At 50.1% G+C, this 14,578-nt stretch overlaps 2 protein-coding genes across 8 annotated transcripts in view; one reads left to right on the forward strand and one right to left on the reverse strand.

Annotated features, from left to right (window-relative positions):
* Positions 1–30: 30 nt before the first annotated feature.
* Positions 31–14,063, forward strand: BCCIP (BRCA2 and CDKN1A interacting protein). Of its 2 annotated transcripts, none has more exons than XM_040486754.1 (7): positions 31–238; positions 4,920–4,994; positions 5,882–5,962; positions 10,019–10,108; positions 10,729–10,916; positions 12,199–12,373; positions 13,611–14,063. In XM_040486754.1, exons 1-7 carry the CDS (start codon positions 71–73, stop codon positions 13,776–13,778), a joined length of 945 nt encoding a protein of 314 aa, XP_040342688.1. In that variant the 5' UTR covers positions 31–70; the 3' UTR covers positions 13,779–14,063. The 2 variants fall into 2 exon arrangements, with proteins under 2 accessions (XP_040342688.1, XP_040342687.1); XM_040486753.1 differs by having other exon boundaries at positions 33–238; positions 13,608–14,063.
* Positions 14,033–14,578, reverse strand: part of DHX32 (DEAH-box helicase 32 (putative)) — a 59,660-nt gene continuing 59,114 nt past the window's right edge. For all 6 annotated transcript variants that reach the window (XM_040486736.1, XM_040486735.1, XM_040486737.1 and 3 more), the window contains one exon: positions 14,033–14,391. In XM_040486736.1, the coding sequence (XP_040342670.1) occupies positions 14,220–14,391 (172 nt within the window). In that variant the 3' untranslated portion in view covers positions 14,033–14,219. The remainder of the gene's footprint in view (positions 14,392–14,578) is intronic.

Here is a 14,578-nt window from a genome sequence, read left to right on the forward strand (position 1 = left end):
CTCGACTTGCATGGGTGGGTCCGGTAGGGCGGGTTGGAGGGAGTTGCGCAGGCGCAGTGAGGCTGGTATCATGGCGTCCAGGGCCAAGCGGCGTGCCTTGGGTAGTGGGGCTCCGCGGGTTCCAGGTGTTCCGGTCCCGCGAAACGAGGAAGAAGAGGAAGATGAAGTGGAGGACGAGGACGAAGACGATGAAGACAGTGACGAAGAAGAGGATGAAGACGACGAGAGCGTCGACGAGGTGAGAACCACAGTCGACCCCAGCTTGGTTTACGGCTGGGTTCAAACTTTCTGGCCGCCAAAGCCTTGTTTGTGACTGTGAGCTGCTCGGAGTAGCGACCTCCAGTACCTGAGGGTCTCTAAGCAGAAACTGGAGATGATAAAGTAAGTCTTTTTGCACATGGCAGACACGGAAGTTATTTTCAGAAGTCCTACTCCGCCGGGTCACCCCCCCGCCCCCACCTCTCGGAGAAAACCCGCCGCGACACTTCTCAGTGGCTTTTTTTAATTTAGTTCCAAAGCTAAAGCCCCAAACCTGCAGTAGACCAACAAGGGCCTGCAGTTTTTTTCTCTGCCCACCCCGCGGTCACTCCGGCCGGCTCTTGTTCCATGGCTCACTCACAGCGGCCTTCTTTCCTTGAAGGCCTTCTGTCCGTTCTACCAAGACCCGTATCAGAGGCTGGTCTTCATCCTGCAGTGTTTTCCATCCTTGTTTAGATCTCCCCTAAACAGTGTTTCTGCCCCCGGGGCGCCTGACCTTGTCCCGTCCACCAAGTCCGGGTGATGGGTTCTCCTAGAACTGGGTTCCTGTGTTTCAGAATAGCTCCTACCGTGCTGCTGGACATTATAGGTACTTAATATCTGTTGAATGAGTAGTTAGGATTGAATGATCCTTAAGAGCACTGAATGCCCGATGGGTACCTAAAACTTAGTAACGCCCAAAGCAGAATTTGCATTTCATGCTCCCGCTTCTAACCTTTGCCCTCTTTCTATAAATGGCCCCCATATTCGCCAGTTGCTCAAACCCAGTAGTTTAATTCCTCCCTTTTGTCATCCTGCGTCCAGTCTATCAGTAGATCCTGTTAGCTTTATCTTTGTATCCAGACGCTTTTCATCATTGATTCTCCAGCATCTTAGTGCACACTTCATCACCGCCTGCCTGGACTCCTTCAGTAGCTTTTTTCCATTCTTGTTCCTGAACCGTCTCTACACCTGAAGCAGGAGAGATCTTTTATTTATTTTTTTTACAAGATACTAGGAATGCTAAGTACCATATTTTGAAGTTTATCTTTTTTTTTTTTTTTTTTAAAGTAATCTCTAAGGCCATGGGGCTCAAACTTATCACCCTGAGATCAAGAGTCACACGCTTTTCCAATTGAGCCAGCCAGGCACACCCAGGGAGATCTTTTTAAAATGTAGGTCTATTCCCTCTTCCTTGTTCAGAATATTCCAGTGACTTTCCATTTCATGAATAAGAAAATCAGAAAGGCAGCTTGAGTGGCCACAACAGAATAATCAAGAGTGATGGGAAATCAAGTCAGAGGTAAACATGAGTCAGAAGGGTGGATTCAGGGTTAGGGCTGAGACTGGCGTGGGTATATGATAAATCTTTTTTTTTTTTTTTTAATTTTTTTTTTAACGTTTGTTTATTTTTGAGACAGAGAGAGACAGAGCATGAACAGGGGAGGGTCAGAGAGAGGGAGACACAGAATCTGAAACAGGCTCCAGGCTCCGAGCTGTCAGTACAGAGCCTGACACGGGGCTCGAACTCATGGACCGTGAGATCACGACCTGAGCCGAAGTCGGCCCCCCAACCGACTGAGCCACCCAGGCGCCCCGGGTATATGATAAATCTTGAGTGAACAGAGCTTTCTCTTACGAATTAGCTCTTTGGCCCCTTGCCTTGAATGTGGTCTCACCTTTTTTCACTTAGAGCTTTAATTGGCTATTTTGCTAACTTTGGGTTGTAGAAATCAGTGCTTCTTGCATTAACGTGGATAATCTGTTGCACTCTGGTGGTTAAAATCATCAATGTGGTAATCGTCATTGACATAGTAGTATAAGAAAATAGGCATTTTACATATACCATTGGAGTATAATTTGTTGCAGTGTCTTTGGAGGACAATTTAATGGTATCTATCAAAGTTTAAAATTGTATGTGTTCCCTGATTCAGTAATTCTACTTGTAAGAATTTATCTTCTGATAATAATGATAATACATGCTGTTCCAGGATCTGTATACGTTGTATTAACTCATTTAACGTTTATGTCAACTCTGAAGTTGGGAATTGTCACCATTTAAGACTGAGGACACTCAGAAAGTTTAAGACCGCACGTGTAGTGCAGTCTATGTAGGGGAAAGAAGAAACAGGAAATAAATTTGGTGATGTGTTGAAAACTTCCTGAAAGATTAACTTACTATTGGTAGTAACCTCTCAAGAGTAGGAGTTGGGGGGTGGGTAATAAGAGTTCAAGCCCTAATCTCTGTGGTCTTTGTAGTGTTTACCAATGATCTGTATCACTTTTTTGACTGAAGAACTTGTAAGGCTTTCAGGGCAGTTCCGCACACTTCGTGGATAGAGTCCTTTATTTGAAGAGGGGGGGCTTTTAGTTTCTGAGATGTTCACTATCCACAGCTCATTACTGTGATGAAGAAATCCATGGGAATTATTTTGGAAATTCAAAATCTGCCTTAGATCTGTTTAAAAGGAAGGAAGTGTGTGTGTGTGTGTGTGTGTGTGTGTGTGTGCGTGCGCGCGCGCAATAAGCCCGATTTAAAAAGCAGAGTGATTGGCTTTGAGGCAGCTGGCAGAGATAGAAAGTGGGTATGCGAACTTCAGGAAACGGGTGGGGGTCCTGAAAAGATGAGAAGAAGAGCACTAGGCACGTTCAGTGCTCCCGGCCGTGTGGTTGGGGCTCTTGTTCATGCTTATTCGAGACCCTCAGAGGATAGCTTCGGCAGAAAGGGGAGTTTGTGGTAAGGGTGCAAGGGCATCGTAGACCTCCAAGGGCAGGAAGTAGCTGGGCTTCTGGAACCAGCTGGGGAGCCTGGGATGCCGTGGAGAACACGAAAAGTCTTTCACGTTTGTCTTTGCTTTACTGCTCTTTGTTGCATTCAAGATATTTGGTTCTTTTTCTGTTCCTACTCCATATAGCAGAGAATAGAAAATCAACAGCTTCTGAGATTTGTCGTATTTCGTCTTAATTCTAAATCCTGTCACTTGGGAGTGAGTGGCAGGGCTCTGTTTTACAAAGATGGCCATTTGCCCTGAAACCTGGCGGTTGGGGAGGCCGTTCCCAGGGGAAGTGGTGCTGGGCACATAATCCATTGGGTATCTGTAGCAGTGGGGCGGCCAGTAATAGCCTGGGACAGATGTCTGAGGCTTCTGTCCAGACGAGAAAATAGAAAACAACACCGGAAGGGTATTGTTTAGAGAAGTATTCCTTTATAAGGAATACCTGACTAGTGATGAATTGTTTCGTGGTTTTGTTTGGAACACCCTCCTTCCCTCCGGGTTTTGCCGCTCACATCTGGCTGAACCTACCTCCAAGGGTCAGGATTTGATGTTTATAAACTGACCTTGATATCCAGCCCTTGGCAAATTTGAACAGCCAAGGGAATGCTTAAATATACGCACAGGCAGGGTGACTAGGCAAAAGCACGTGTGACTTTCCTCCGCGGCCTTCTCCGGCTAAGACCCAAATTCCAGAACCTGCTAAACTTGGAAGTATGTGGGAAAACACTATTTCATCAGAGCCCCCAAATAAGTGTGTCACTTAGCAGGCAAGGTATGACACAGGACTGACCTTGTGGCAGTTTTAAGTCTAAGCCTTCTCACTAAAAACCAGGCCTGATGTTGTCATTGTTTTGCAGAGGATCAAGGAGCCCAGCCACACACAGCTTCCTTTAGTCTCTTGCACTCACTCACTCACTGATTTCCTCCTGCCTTGGGGCCTTGGCGTGTGCGGTTCTTGGTGCCAGGAACTCTTATCCTCACCCCCAGCTCAAGCATCCCTTCTTTTTTTTTTTTAATTTTTTTTTTTTAATGTTTATGTATTTTTGAGACAGAGAGAGAGTGTGAGTAGGGGAAGGGCAGAGAGTGAGGGAGACACAGAATCCGAAACAGCCTCCAGGCTCTGAGCTGTCCGCACAGAGCCCGATGCGGGGCTCGAACCCACGAACCGTGAGATCATGACCTGAGCCGAAGTCGGTCGAGTGTCCCTTCTCTAAGGGAAGACTTTGTTACCTGTTTTCCAAGCTGTTACGGCACCGTGCACCTGTGTTTTATAGCACGTATAGCTGCAACCTCACATTTATTTGCATTAATGTTTTCTTCAAGTCTGTATTCCCCCCTAAACCGTACCGTCCACGAGGGCGGGACCATTCCTGCCTGCTTTGCTTACCTCTCCATCGTGAGTGCCTGGCACGGTGCTTGGTACGTGTGGCACTCGGTCAGTACCTGCCAAGGAAATGAAGCGTAGCCTCGGAGCCGTGGGCTGAACCGAACTGTAGGTCCTGCCAGGGACTTTTGAAGTGATTGTGCTCTTCGTTCGCCCTTGCAGGCAGGTACATAATTTCTCCTTTGCGGCTGCTGTGGTGGTTTTCTGGGGGGCCGACTTGCTCTACTTTGAAACTAGATCACTCAGTTTTTTGTTTCTCGGGCTTTTGTGTCAAATGAGGAGATAGTGTGAAGGTGCTTTGTAACCTGTGCAGATGGCTGTCTTGGCACTTTTCTTGCCTCCATAAAGCTCAGGCAGTGATAACACTTTCTTTGCGTCCTTTTTCTGGCATGTTCTGTAGATAGACATAGAGCCCAAAAGAATGGAGGGAGCAGGAGAAGAAAAATCTGCCAAGTAGAAAATAATGCCTGAATTGTCTTAGGAAGTTATGTGTGATGACCTATTTTGTGTGTTATTTACAGGAAGTGAACGTTGAATTTGAAGCGTATTCCATCTCAGATAATGATTATGACGGAATTAAGAAGTTACTGCAGCAGGTATGGTCTCTGACTCTACACAGAACTTTGCTCTTCTGAGAAAATCCAGGCCATTCAAGCAACGCCAACTAGGTCAAATTCCGTCCTTTATTTTAGAATTCCCTTCCTATCCTCTGGACCCTGCAGAGGAGGAAGAATGGTTTCCCTTCTTTACCAAGGCTAACATACCCTGTTTTTTTGCCTCATTAATATGTTAATAAGTATCTGTTGTCGTAAAATCTTTACCTTTTCATGTGCTAATTACTTGAACAACTCTTCTGTTTTTCTCTAATTCACATCCAAACTTGGTGGGGTAGAAGTTTTGTTTTGTTTTGTTTTTTAGGTTTGTTTATTTTTGAGAGAGACTAAGAGACTCGAGCAGGGGAGGGGCCGGGAGGGAGGGAGGGAATCCTAGCAGGCTCCATGCTGACAGCAGAGAGCCTGATGCGAGACTAAAACTCCTGAACCTGGAGATCATGACCTGAGCTGAGCAGGACGCTTAACCAGCTGACCCACCCAGTCCCCGGGGCAGAAGAAGAATTCTTGCGGAAGAGTCTGTCCCGAGTGCGCCAGCTGGTGCTACAAAATCCATGCTTTGCTTCTGCTTCTAGTCTCCCTTACCCCGTTTAAGGTGGCTCCAGTGTCCTAGTCACATTCTTTGGCCTTATGTCCCCCTTCTCCTCTCTGTTTTCCCCTCTTTTGTCTTCTTCTCTCCCACACCTCCTGTATTACCACTGCCTCTTACATTTCAGTGCTTTTAGCTTGGATTCTCCTGGGCTTTTCCTTTCCTCCTGGGTTGTCTTTGTGGTCACATTGTGGATATTGCATTATTTGAATGTGGATATTAGAAGTTTTATTAAAACTTCTGCTTTGATTTTCATTTAAAGTAAGTATTTTTCTCCTTTTAGCTTTTCCTGAAGGCTCCTGTGAACATTGCAGAACTAACTGATCTCTTAATTCAACAAAACCACATCGGGAGTGTGATTAAGGTAAGCGGGACAGTTATATTTGTTCTTATCAAATTAGTTCTTTGGCCTGTTAAGATCCTCCTGGTGTTCCGTTGGCAGGCCAGGGGCTCAAACTGGAAAGAGGTGTAACTTCAGGAAGAGAGACTGGTGAGAAGCCATTCTAGTAATTTCCAAGATTATTGAATGCAGGTACCCAGGAGTGGCAACGGATGGTGAGAGAAGGGGGTGATTCGGAGGGTGTTTGGGAGATGAGATGTGATGGGGTTTCGTGAGTGGCGGGAAAGGAGTCGAGGGTGGCTCCCAAGTGTCCGGCTCGAGTGACCGAGATTGCAAACATGGAGGAGGAGGAGGTCGGGAGGGAACGTGAGCTTGGGAGTGCACATGTCATGTTAGGTTTGCCTGTGACACACGCACATGAGGTGTGAGCCTGAGACTTGGCCCCTCTCAGCAGATGGGCGCTTGCCCGGGAGGGCGCAGGCAGACCCTGCTGATGCCACCGTTACTCCGGAGCAACTGGCAGAGCCTGAGGAGGCACCTCCGGTGGGGGTGGGGGTGGCCTGGGAGGGAGCATTTGGCGGGAGGGTGAATCCCGCCTGTGCGCCCAGCCCCTGGAGGTGCCTTCGGTTACCTGTGGCTGCCTAAGTGAAGTGTCCGCAGTTTAGTGTCTTAGAATAGTAGGTCGTCTGTGTAGCCCGTTTGGACAGAGTTCAGTGAGGACAGCACACACCTGCTCCGTGTCGCACTAGCCCAAGAGGGTCAGGGGGGCTGGAGGGTTCCCTTTCAGGATGGCCCCCCTCACACGACTCGCGGGTTAGTTTCGGCTGTCCACTGGGAGCCCGGCTGGGACTGTGGGCTAGGGGCCTCCCTTCCTCTCCAGGGCGGGCCCTATGGGAGTGGAGATGTGGCCGTTGATGGGAAACATAATTGCTACAGTGACCTTAGCCTGTTTCCATTTCCATCTCTGAAAATGAGGATGGTGCCGGTCCCTCCTTTGGACGGTGGTGAGAAAGGAGCAGTGGCGTGTGGCAAGTGCTGGAACGTCACGGTTGCCGACTCTTTACCGTCTAGGTTATTTATGGTGAAAAAGCGGCCACCTGAGTCTGATGTACCCCAACCACCTCACCTTTCGACATCTCCCTTTGTTTTCAAAGCCAAGGCTCTCGAGAAAGTTGGCACCCACAGCCTCTACTTCCTCTCCTCCCAAGCACCCCGGTCTGGCCTTTGCCATCAGTGCTCCACTGACGTTCTGGAACTGTCGGGTAGGATTGTCGGCATCTCCGTCACTAACCCTCACGGCACTGAACGTAAAGGAAGTGAAAGGAACAGCACCTCCAGTAATTTCCTTTTCTTAGAGCAGTGGGAAAGGAGACTCCCTACCCACGTGTCCTCCAGCCGAGGGGGGTCTGTAGGCGTGCTGACAACGCTGCCTCTGTCTTTGGTCCTCCGCCTTGTTTGCGCCTGCACAATGACCTTTGGGACTGCGCGGTCTAGGCCCCGTGGAGGTTAACGTGCCCCCTGGCCGGAGTGCGTGAGGCCTTCTGATCTTCCATCAAGGGGCGCACGGAAGGCCCCGCTTTAGGTGACCACTGTGTGACCTCCCCTCTGTGCCCCGGGCGCTGGACAAGCTGTAGGGTAAGGTCTGGGCTTTGTGGAGAATAGCTTCACAGCGTGAGATTGTTTGTTCACCTGATCCCTCAGACAGGAAGTTACCCAGAGCAAGACTCTGTAAGTGGTATGGAGTGGCTTGCTTCGGTTTTCCGTCTCGTGTGCCTTTTCAGTCTGGGGGATACGTTACTGACCCTCCTCTACCTTCTGACCCTGTCCTGTGACCTTCCAACAAGCAGTCGCTTTTATCCTTGACACCGCTTACTGTGAGTGACGGGATTCAGCCCTCCCTTGGATGATTTCACAAATAGCCCCATGGCTTCCGCGGAGATACTTGAGGTAGCCCAGGGACAGAGGTTTGTGTCCTGAGGAGAGGACTGCCCAGAACTTTCACTGGAGCCTCTGGGACTGGGGACGTGATTTAGACTTTTCTAGAAAAGACGGTCCGTCTGTTAGGCTGTGGAGGGAAAAGGGCGGTGGCGGGGGAGGGCCATGAACTGCACTCGTGGTTTGTGTAGAGAGGCTCCACTTGTGGTGGAGTTGCTCAGGACATAGGTGCTAAGAATTGTTTTGAGCCAGGAGGCTTTCAGGGGTGAAGGGAGGCATGCGGGGGTGGGGGGGGCTGTGAGTGGGCCAAGCAGATGGGGGGCTCTTGATGGGGGGGGCATGTGGAGGAGACCGAATGGGATTGGGACTCCAGCCCCACGAGAGGCACCCCCATGTGACGTTGATGGTTGACGGCCTGTCAAGGAGGAACACTTAGCGTGTGCTCCAGGGAATGCTGACTGCTTATGAGCCCAGTGACCATTTGGGGGTTGTTTTTTTTTTTTTTTTTTTTTTAAAGTAATTTTCGTGCTCAATCCGGGGCTTGAACTCATGACCCCGAGATCAAGAGTTGCATCCTCCTCCAACTGTGCCAGCCAGGTGCCTCCGTTTTGGGGATTCCTTAGGATTTGACACTGAAGGTTCCTTTTTCGTCCCCTGGCGTTCCATCGGTCGGTACTGCGTGTTTTGCCACGGTAGCTGGGAGACCTTGAAAAGCGGTCTCGGGTTGATCCTAAGGGACCAAGGCTGGCATACATACTCTTTTCTTTCTTTCCCTCTCTCCTTCCTGACCAGACATGGCCGGTCCTCTCACGGGCTGTTAGTGCCCTGAGTTACCTTCTCAGTCTCCATTAGTGTATCCACGTGATTACCTGAAACATCTCGCACCTTGGCATATAGTTTTATTTCCTAGGCCTTTGAGGCCTTACCTGAGCCACCGCCCCCTTCCTCGTTCCCGCAGGAGGAAACCGGTGGTTGTTTACAGCCCGGGCCCGCAGACGTGCGGGCCTTAAAGCCTGGTGGCCCCTTTGCCCGTCTCCTCCGCCCCGCTCAGCGGGGCCGGGCCCCTTTCAGTCACTGAGGTGTGACTTCCGGTGCCCACAGAGGCAGGTCCTGCTGTTCTCCACTCTCGCCCGGCGGCACCCTGCCACCGGTGGTGCATCTGCTCCCTCGGCCTCCCCTCCGTGAACCGGTCGTGCTGAAGCGGGTGGCAGAGCCCTGTAAGCCCCTTCCCATGGGACGGTTTCCAGGACAGCGGGCAGCTGTGGGTCCCTGCTGTCCTTCTGGGGGAGAGCAGCAGCCTCCTCCTCATTTTGTTCAGCACATGGTCCCCAAGGACTCAGTCCGTGCCGGACCCCGCGCTCGGTACTGGGGATGTGCGGAGAGTTCGCAGCTTGAACAAGCAAACAAGCAGCGTGAGGCGGTCCGTGTGGAGGGCGCGCTGAGGCCGGCAGGGGAAGGGCCGTCATCGAGCCGGGAAGTGCAGGGTAGAGGCCGGCATTTCATTCTTAGTTCTCGGTTCTTAATTCATTTCCCCTCTGGCCCTTCCTCTCCTACGCGCGTGGTAGGTGTAAGTGGCACTCGGGCCTTGTCCTCCTTCACCGGGGCTCCGGAGTGTGGCTGTAGGTGAGCCAGTGTCGCTAGGGCTGGCTGCAGCCGGATTGCTTGGAAGACAGAGTGGCTTCTTTCAAGAGGCTTTAATTGTTCTGGGTTTTTTTTTTCTTTTTTTTTAACGTTTATTTTGGGGGGGGGGATGGGGAAGGGGCAGAGAGAGAGGGGGGGAGAGAGAGAGAGAGAGAGAGAGAGAATCCCAAGCAGGCCTCTGTGCCGTCAGCCCAGAGCCTGATGCGGGGCTTGATCTCACGAACCGTGAGACCGTGCCCTGAGCTGAAGTCAAAAGTCAGACGCTTAACCTACTGAGCCACCGTATCTAGCATGAAGAAACCTGGAGCAGGAAGGGATCATCCACGGTGTAAAACAGGAGAACAGAATCGAGGGAGGTGAGCTGGTAGGGCCACGGCCACACGGTGCTTAGCGTGTGATGCTTCCCTACGGTGACGACAGCCGAGGAAAGTTTGTGAAAACCGAAAGAGGACTTCGTATTCTGCTACTTCCCAAACATACAACTCTCATTGCTTTTTCAAACAGCAAACGGATGTTTCAGAAGACAGTGATGACGATGTGGATGAAGATGAGATTTTTGGATTCATAAGTCTTTTAAATTTAACGGAAAGAAAGGTTAGTTTCACTGGATGACTGTTCATTAGACCGAAATCGCTCGTATTTAACACACGGTGATAGTTTTTTATATCAGATAGCGATGCTATAAGGGTACGTGCCCTTGTGAAATCTCACCGTAATCTTTTTTTAATACGAAAGCGTCTGTGTTACGAGTAATCTATGCCGTTCGGGGCCTTGAGTCCCTGTGGCGTGGAGAACCATCGGGCACTGGTGGCCTGGTGTCGGTATTGACACGGGAGCCGATGGTGCTGCTGTCCCTGCGGCCCTTGCTTTGACTGTGAGGCCTCGTTGCCTCCTGCTGCGGAGGGCGCTTCCTCACCTTCGCTTGGGTTTCCATCCATCTCTTTGTTGGCGAGAGTTCTGGCCAAAAAGGGGAAACCGGCTGCTGATGGAATCAGGCGCAGGTTACGCTTCACCTTCGGGTTCTAGACGGATTGGAGTTGCCATGCCAGTGTGCGTGTGTCCGTGCGCCCCTCTCTCACCGCTGCTCACGGCCGGTACGCGACCTGGGTGGCGATGCTTCCGCAGTCAGCACTGAGGAAGTGTGGGAAACCGCCTCTGCCGTGAGACAGAAGTCACAGCCCTCACTGTCACCTCGCCTTGTCTTTGCTTTGCAGGGTACGCGGTGTGCTGAACAAATTAAAGAGTTGATCCTGAGCTCCTGTGAGAAGAGCTGTGGGAAGAGCTCGGTCGAACAGCTGGACGCGCTTTTCAACGACGCCTCCAAGCCTGTGGGCTTTCTCCTCAGCGAGAGGTTCATTAACGTTCCTCCTCAGATCGCGCTGCCCATGCACCAGCAGCTCCGGTAAGAGACCGGGCCGCGCGCCTCCACACGGTTTTTCCCTGGTGGGTTCGGCAGAGTGATGCCAACCGTGTGTGTGTGGGGCGGGGGGCAGCTGGAACAGCCAGAGGGGAGGCCGTGTCCCACCAGCCCTTGATTACTGGTGGCCGTAGTCTGAACGGCCTTACGAGATTGACAGGGGTACAGGAGCAGCTCATGTGGCCTTCTTACCCGTCGGACTAAGGTTTCCCCCCTCTTCCCAGATTTCTGTAGCATGGGTGAGGTGCCAAGCGATACGCCAGTGACGAAAACTGGGTACAATTCCTAGATTCCACAGGGACGTTTTGTAGCTAAGGAAGTGGTCCCGACACCGTGTGTCTGGCTTCTCAGGGTTTGTTGCTGTCGTGTTTTTATATTACGGGGGGGGGGGGGGTGTTAGGTTTCCACCATTTTAACTGTAAGCAGGGCTCAGGCTCGGGATTGACTGGACCTTGAGGTAGAGCGGGGCGGAAATACAGACCGGCCCCCGTGCTGCGCAGACGCCCCTGCTCCGGGGCCCCCGGCGGTGCTTGGTGGGAAGGGAACTGCCGGCCACGAGGACCCCCAGCTGCCGTGCGACGGGCTTCTGCCGCGTGTCCTTTGTTGCGCTTCGCCTTTTTTCTGATCCGCTGGAGCTCGTGTTTGTTTGGTTTCACGGGAGGGTGATCTCCCTCCTGATCCTCTGTTAAGGAAAGCCAGAGGCTTTCCATCTTTGTTCAGCCAGATGCAGAGGGACATTCTGTAGTTTCCAGAAGGAAAAAAGATTTAGGCTGCATTGCCACTCCACAGACTACTCTAGAATTTAGGGCACCTGTGTCCTACCGTGCCCTTTGTACAGCAGGTCAGGAGTGAGTTCCAGACTCTAGTGCCGGGAGCCTAGTAGTCACCTGCTCCGAGGGCTTTGGTTATGGCTCTGTGCCTTTGTGGCTTTTTGTTAAATATCTGTCCTTAAAAATGCACCTTCTTACATGTTGATGTCGAGTGAATCTGAGACTCGTTATTTACCGTGTATCCACAACTCAGCATCATCTGACTCATCAGACTACTTACTATAAAACACTGCTGTAATTAATGGAAAGTGCAGTGGACTACAGAAATAACACCCGGTGCTTTAGAAGTGTCCAGACCTAACGTCGGTTCATTAAGCCTGTGTCAGACATGACAGAACCCACCGAAGAGGCCTCACTGGTTTTCTCTGTGCTCTGGTTCGTGGATTTCATGGATTTCACCTGACTCAGCAGGCAGACCTCTGTGTTACACCTTTTAGGAAAGAACTGGCAGAGGCACACAGAACGAACAAGCCGTGTGGAGAGTGTTCCTTCTACCTTCTGATCAGCAAGACGTTTGTGGAAGTTGGAAAAAACAATCCCAAAAAGAAATGGAGCAGCCAAGAGAAAGAGGAGTTAATGTTTGCAAATGCAGAGGAAGAATTTTTCTATGAGGTAAGACTGGCCTGTTTTCACCTATTCGTTTAGATGTCAGTAAGGATCTTCTTGACAATCAGCAGGATTTGTTGCTCTCCCATTTACGTCAAAGTCCTTTGAGTATGGCCACTCTTCCTCCATACTGGCAGCAGCTGGCAGCTAACACAGGGCCTACACCTAGTAGGTTCTTAACAGGTTAAGTCGCCAGCTCCCCCTGGCCCCGTTGGTGATGAGCCTGGGGAGGAAAAAAGCTATGAACGCTCAGTGGTGGTCAGGCACTTACAATATGCTGACTAGAAGATGTTTAGTTCTAGAACCACTCCGTGAGGTAGACGGTAGTCCTGGTTTACAGATGGGGACGTGCAGTCCGAGGGCGATGGGAGCCATTATCTGAGTCACGCAGCTGGTGGATGTGGAAGCTAGGGCAGGCCCATTCTCCCCCATGATGGCTCACACGCTTCTCCCTGCCCTCAGTCCTGGATGTCCTCCCGCTTTTGGGCTTTCTGGCACTTTCTTCCTGTAAAGGTATATTGTGCTACGATGGACCACCAGACACCAGAGAACATGCTTTCTCACCCTGACCTCGTCTCAATGTTGAATCTGAGGGGTAACTTACTTTCCTGGATTAGAGGATATCTGTCGCTATTAAAAAGACACCCACTAAATACTAAAACACTACCAGATTCAGCACTGCCCTGGTTTTTCAGGAATAAATAGTGAAAATGTTTAGGCCGAAGCAGCACCTTAGATAGATTGTTTCAGGGAAGTATGTATGTATGGTTGGTTTAAGATGGCCTGGTTACGCAGACTTCCCTGTCGTCACGCGACAGCTTTATGCCAAGGGAGCAGCCAGGACAGTGAGGAAAGACCAGTGTCTGAAGACCATGCTCATTAATTGTCAGATGTTAGGAGTCTTTCTTTCGCTTTGCTGTTGCAAGATTATTTTGAGAATCAAATGAGATCTTGAACACGAGCAGAATTATAAATACTGATAAATGATGGTGGCAGTACTCTCCCTTAGCTGCCGTTCCCCTCATCGCCATGGGGCACCACTCTCCTCGCTCCTCCTGTGAGTTAGGAATTTGGTAAGCATTTTGTAACTTCTGCCTGACTGCCCCGTCTGAGCTATTTCTGTGTCCTGCTTCCGTTCGCCGTCATTCTTAAACATGTACCAAATACTATTCCTGGCTGCCACGTAAATGAGTTTTGCCTTTAGGTTGGCTGAATTTTTAACTTAATATATTTGCTTTAGAAGGCAATCTTGAAGTTCAACTACTCGGTGCAGGAAGAGAGCGACACCTGTCTGGGAGGCAGGTGGTCCTTTGACGACGTCCCGATGAAGCCCTTGCGAACTGTGATGTTGATTCCAGGTGACAAGATGGACGAAATCATGGGTAAACTGAAAGAGCATCTCTCTCTCTGACCCGTTTCCCATGGGCAGCAGGGGGCTGGTTTTCGTTTTTGTAAAATTACCAGAAAACAGCTCAGATTTACTGAAAAACTCATCACTTTATTCAGATTAAGTTCCTCTACAAAAAAGTAGGGTTCTGTCACCTGTGTCTGTGACACATTTACAAAATAGCCTTTTTAAAAAAAAAAAAATTTGGTCGAATTACGAACGGTTGATGAAGAGCTTTTCCAGTAAGAAGGAAAATGTGGAGTAGTAATTTAAAGAACTCAATAAAAACTTCCATTTTTTATTTTTAAATAATGTACAAAGTGTAACTCTTTTTGAGACTCTCTTGTGTGGGGTATGATGTCCGTATTCAAGTTGAAGGTCCTCACCTTGCTCCAGTGGATCAGCCGTGCGGCCCGGCTGGGGTACCGGCTACACAGCGCGCTCTAAGGGGAAGGTGCAGACGAGTCACTGCAAGGCGCACCTTTGCTCTGCGGTTTCCGGGCACTTCTCACACATGTTCTGTTCCTTCTTCATTGTTGACATGGGTGATAGGTGATCCATCACCTGGTGTAGAATATCCTTACTCTCACTGGGAGGCAGGTTACTGAAATAGTATTGTGGTGCCAGTTGCATAAATCTGTGGAAAACAGAGAAATGAGACTCCTTTCTTCTTTGGTGAGAGATACCAAACGTTACGAGTGGGTCCTTCCCACCCCCGGAGAATCTACTTGTGGAACTGCTATTTAATTTGAACTCCGCAGTCTCAGTCTGCTTTTGGAGAGTAGATACTTCCTGTGGTATGCAGGGAACCAGTCCAGCTGCAT

Source organism: Herpailurus yagouaroundi, unplaced genomic scaffold (assembly GCF_014898765.1).
Source record: "Herpailurus yagouaroundi ecotype Mexico unplaced genomic scaffold, PumYag 163, whole genome shotgun sequence".
NCBI classification, from domain to species: Eukaryota; Metazoa; Chordata; class Mammalia; order Carnivora; family Felidae; genus Herpailurus; species Herpailurus yagouaroundi.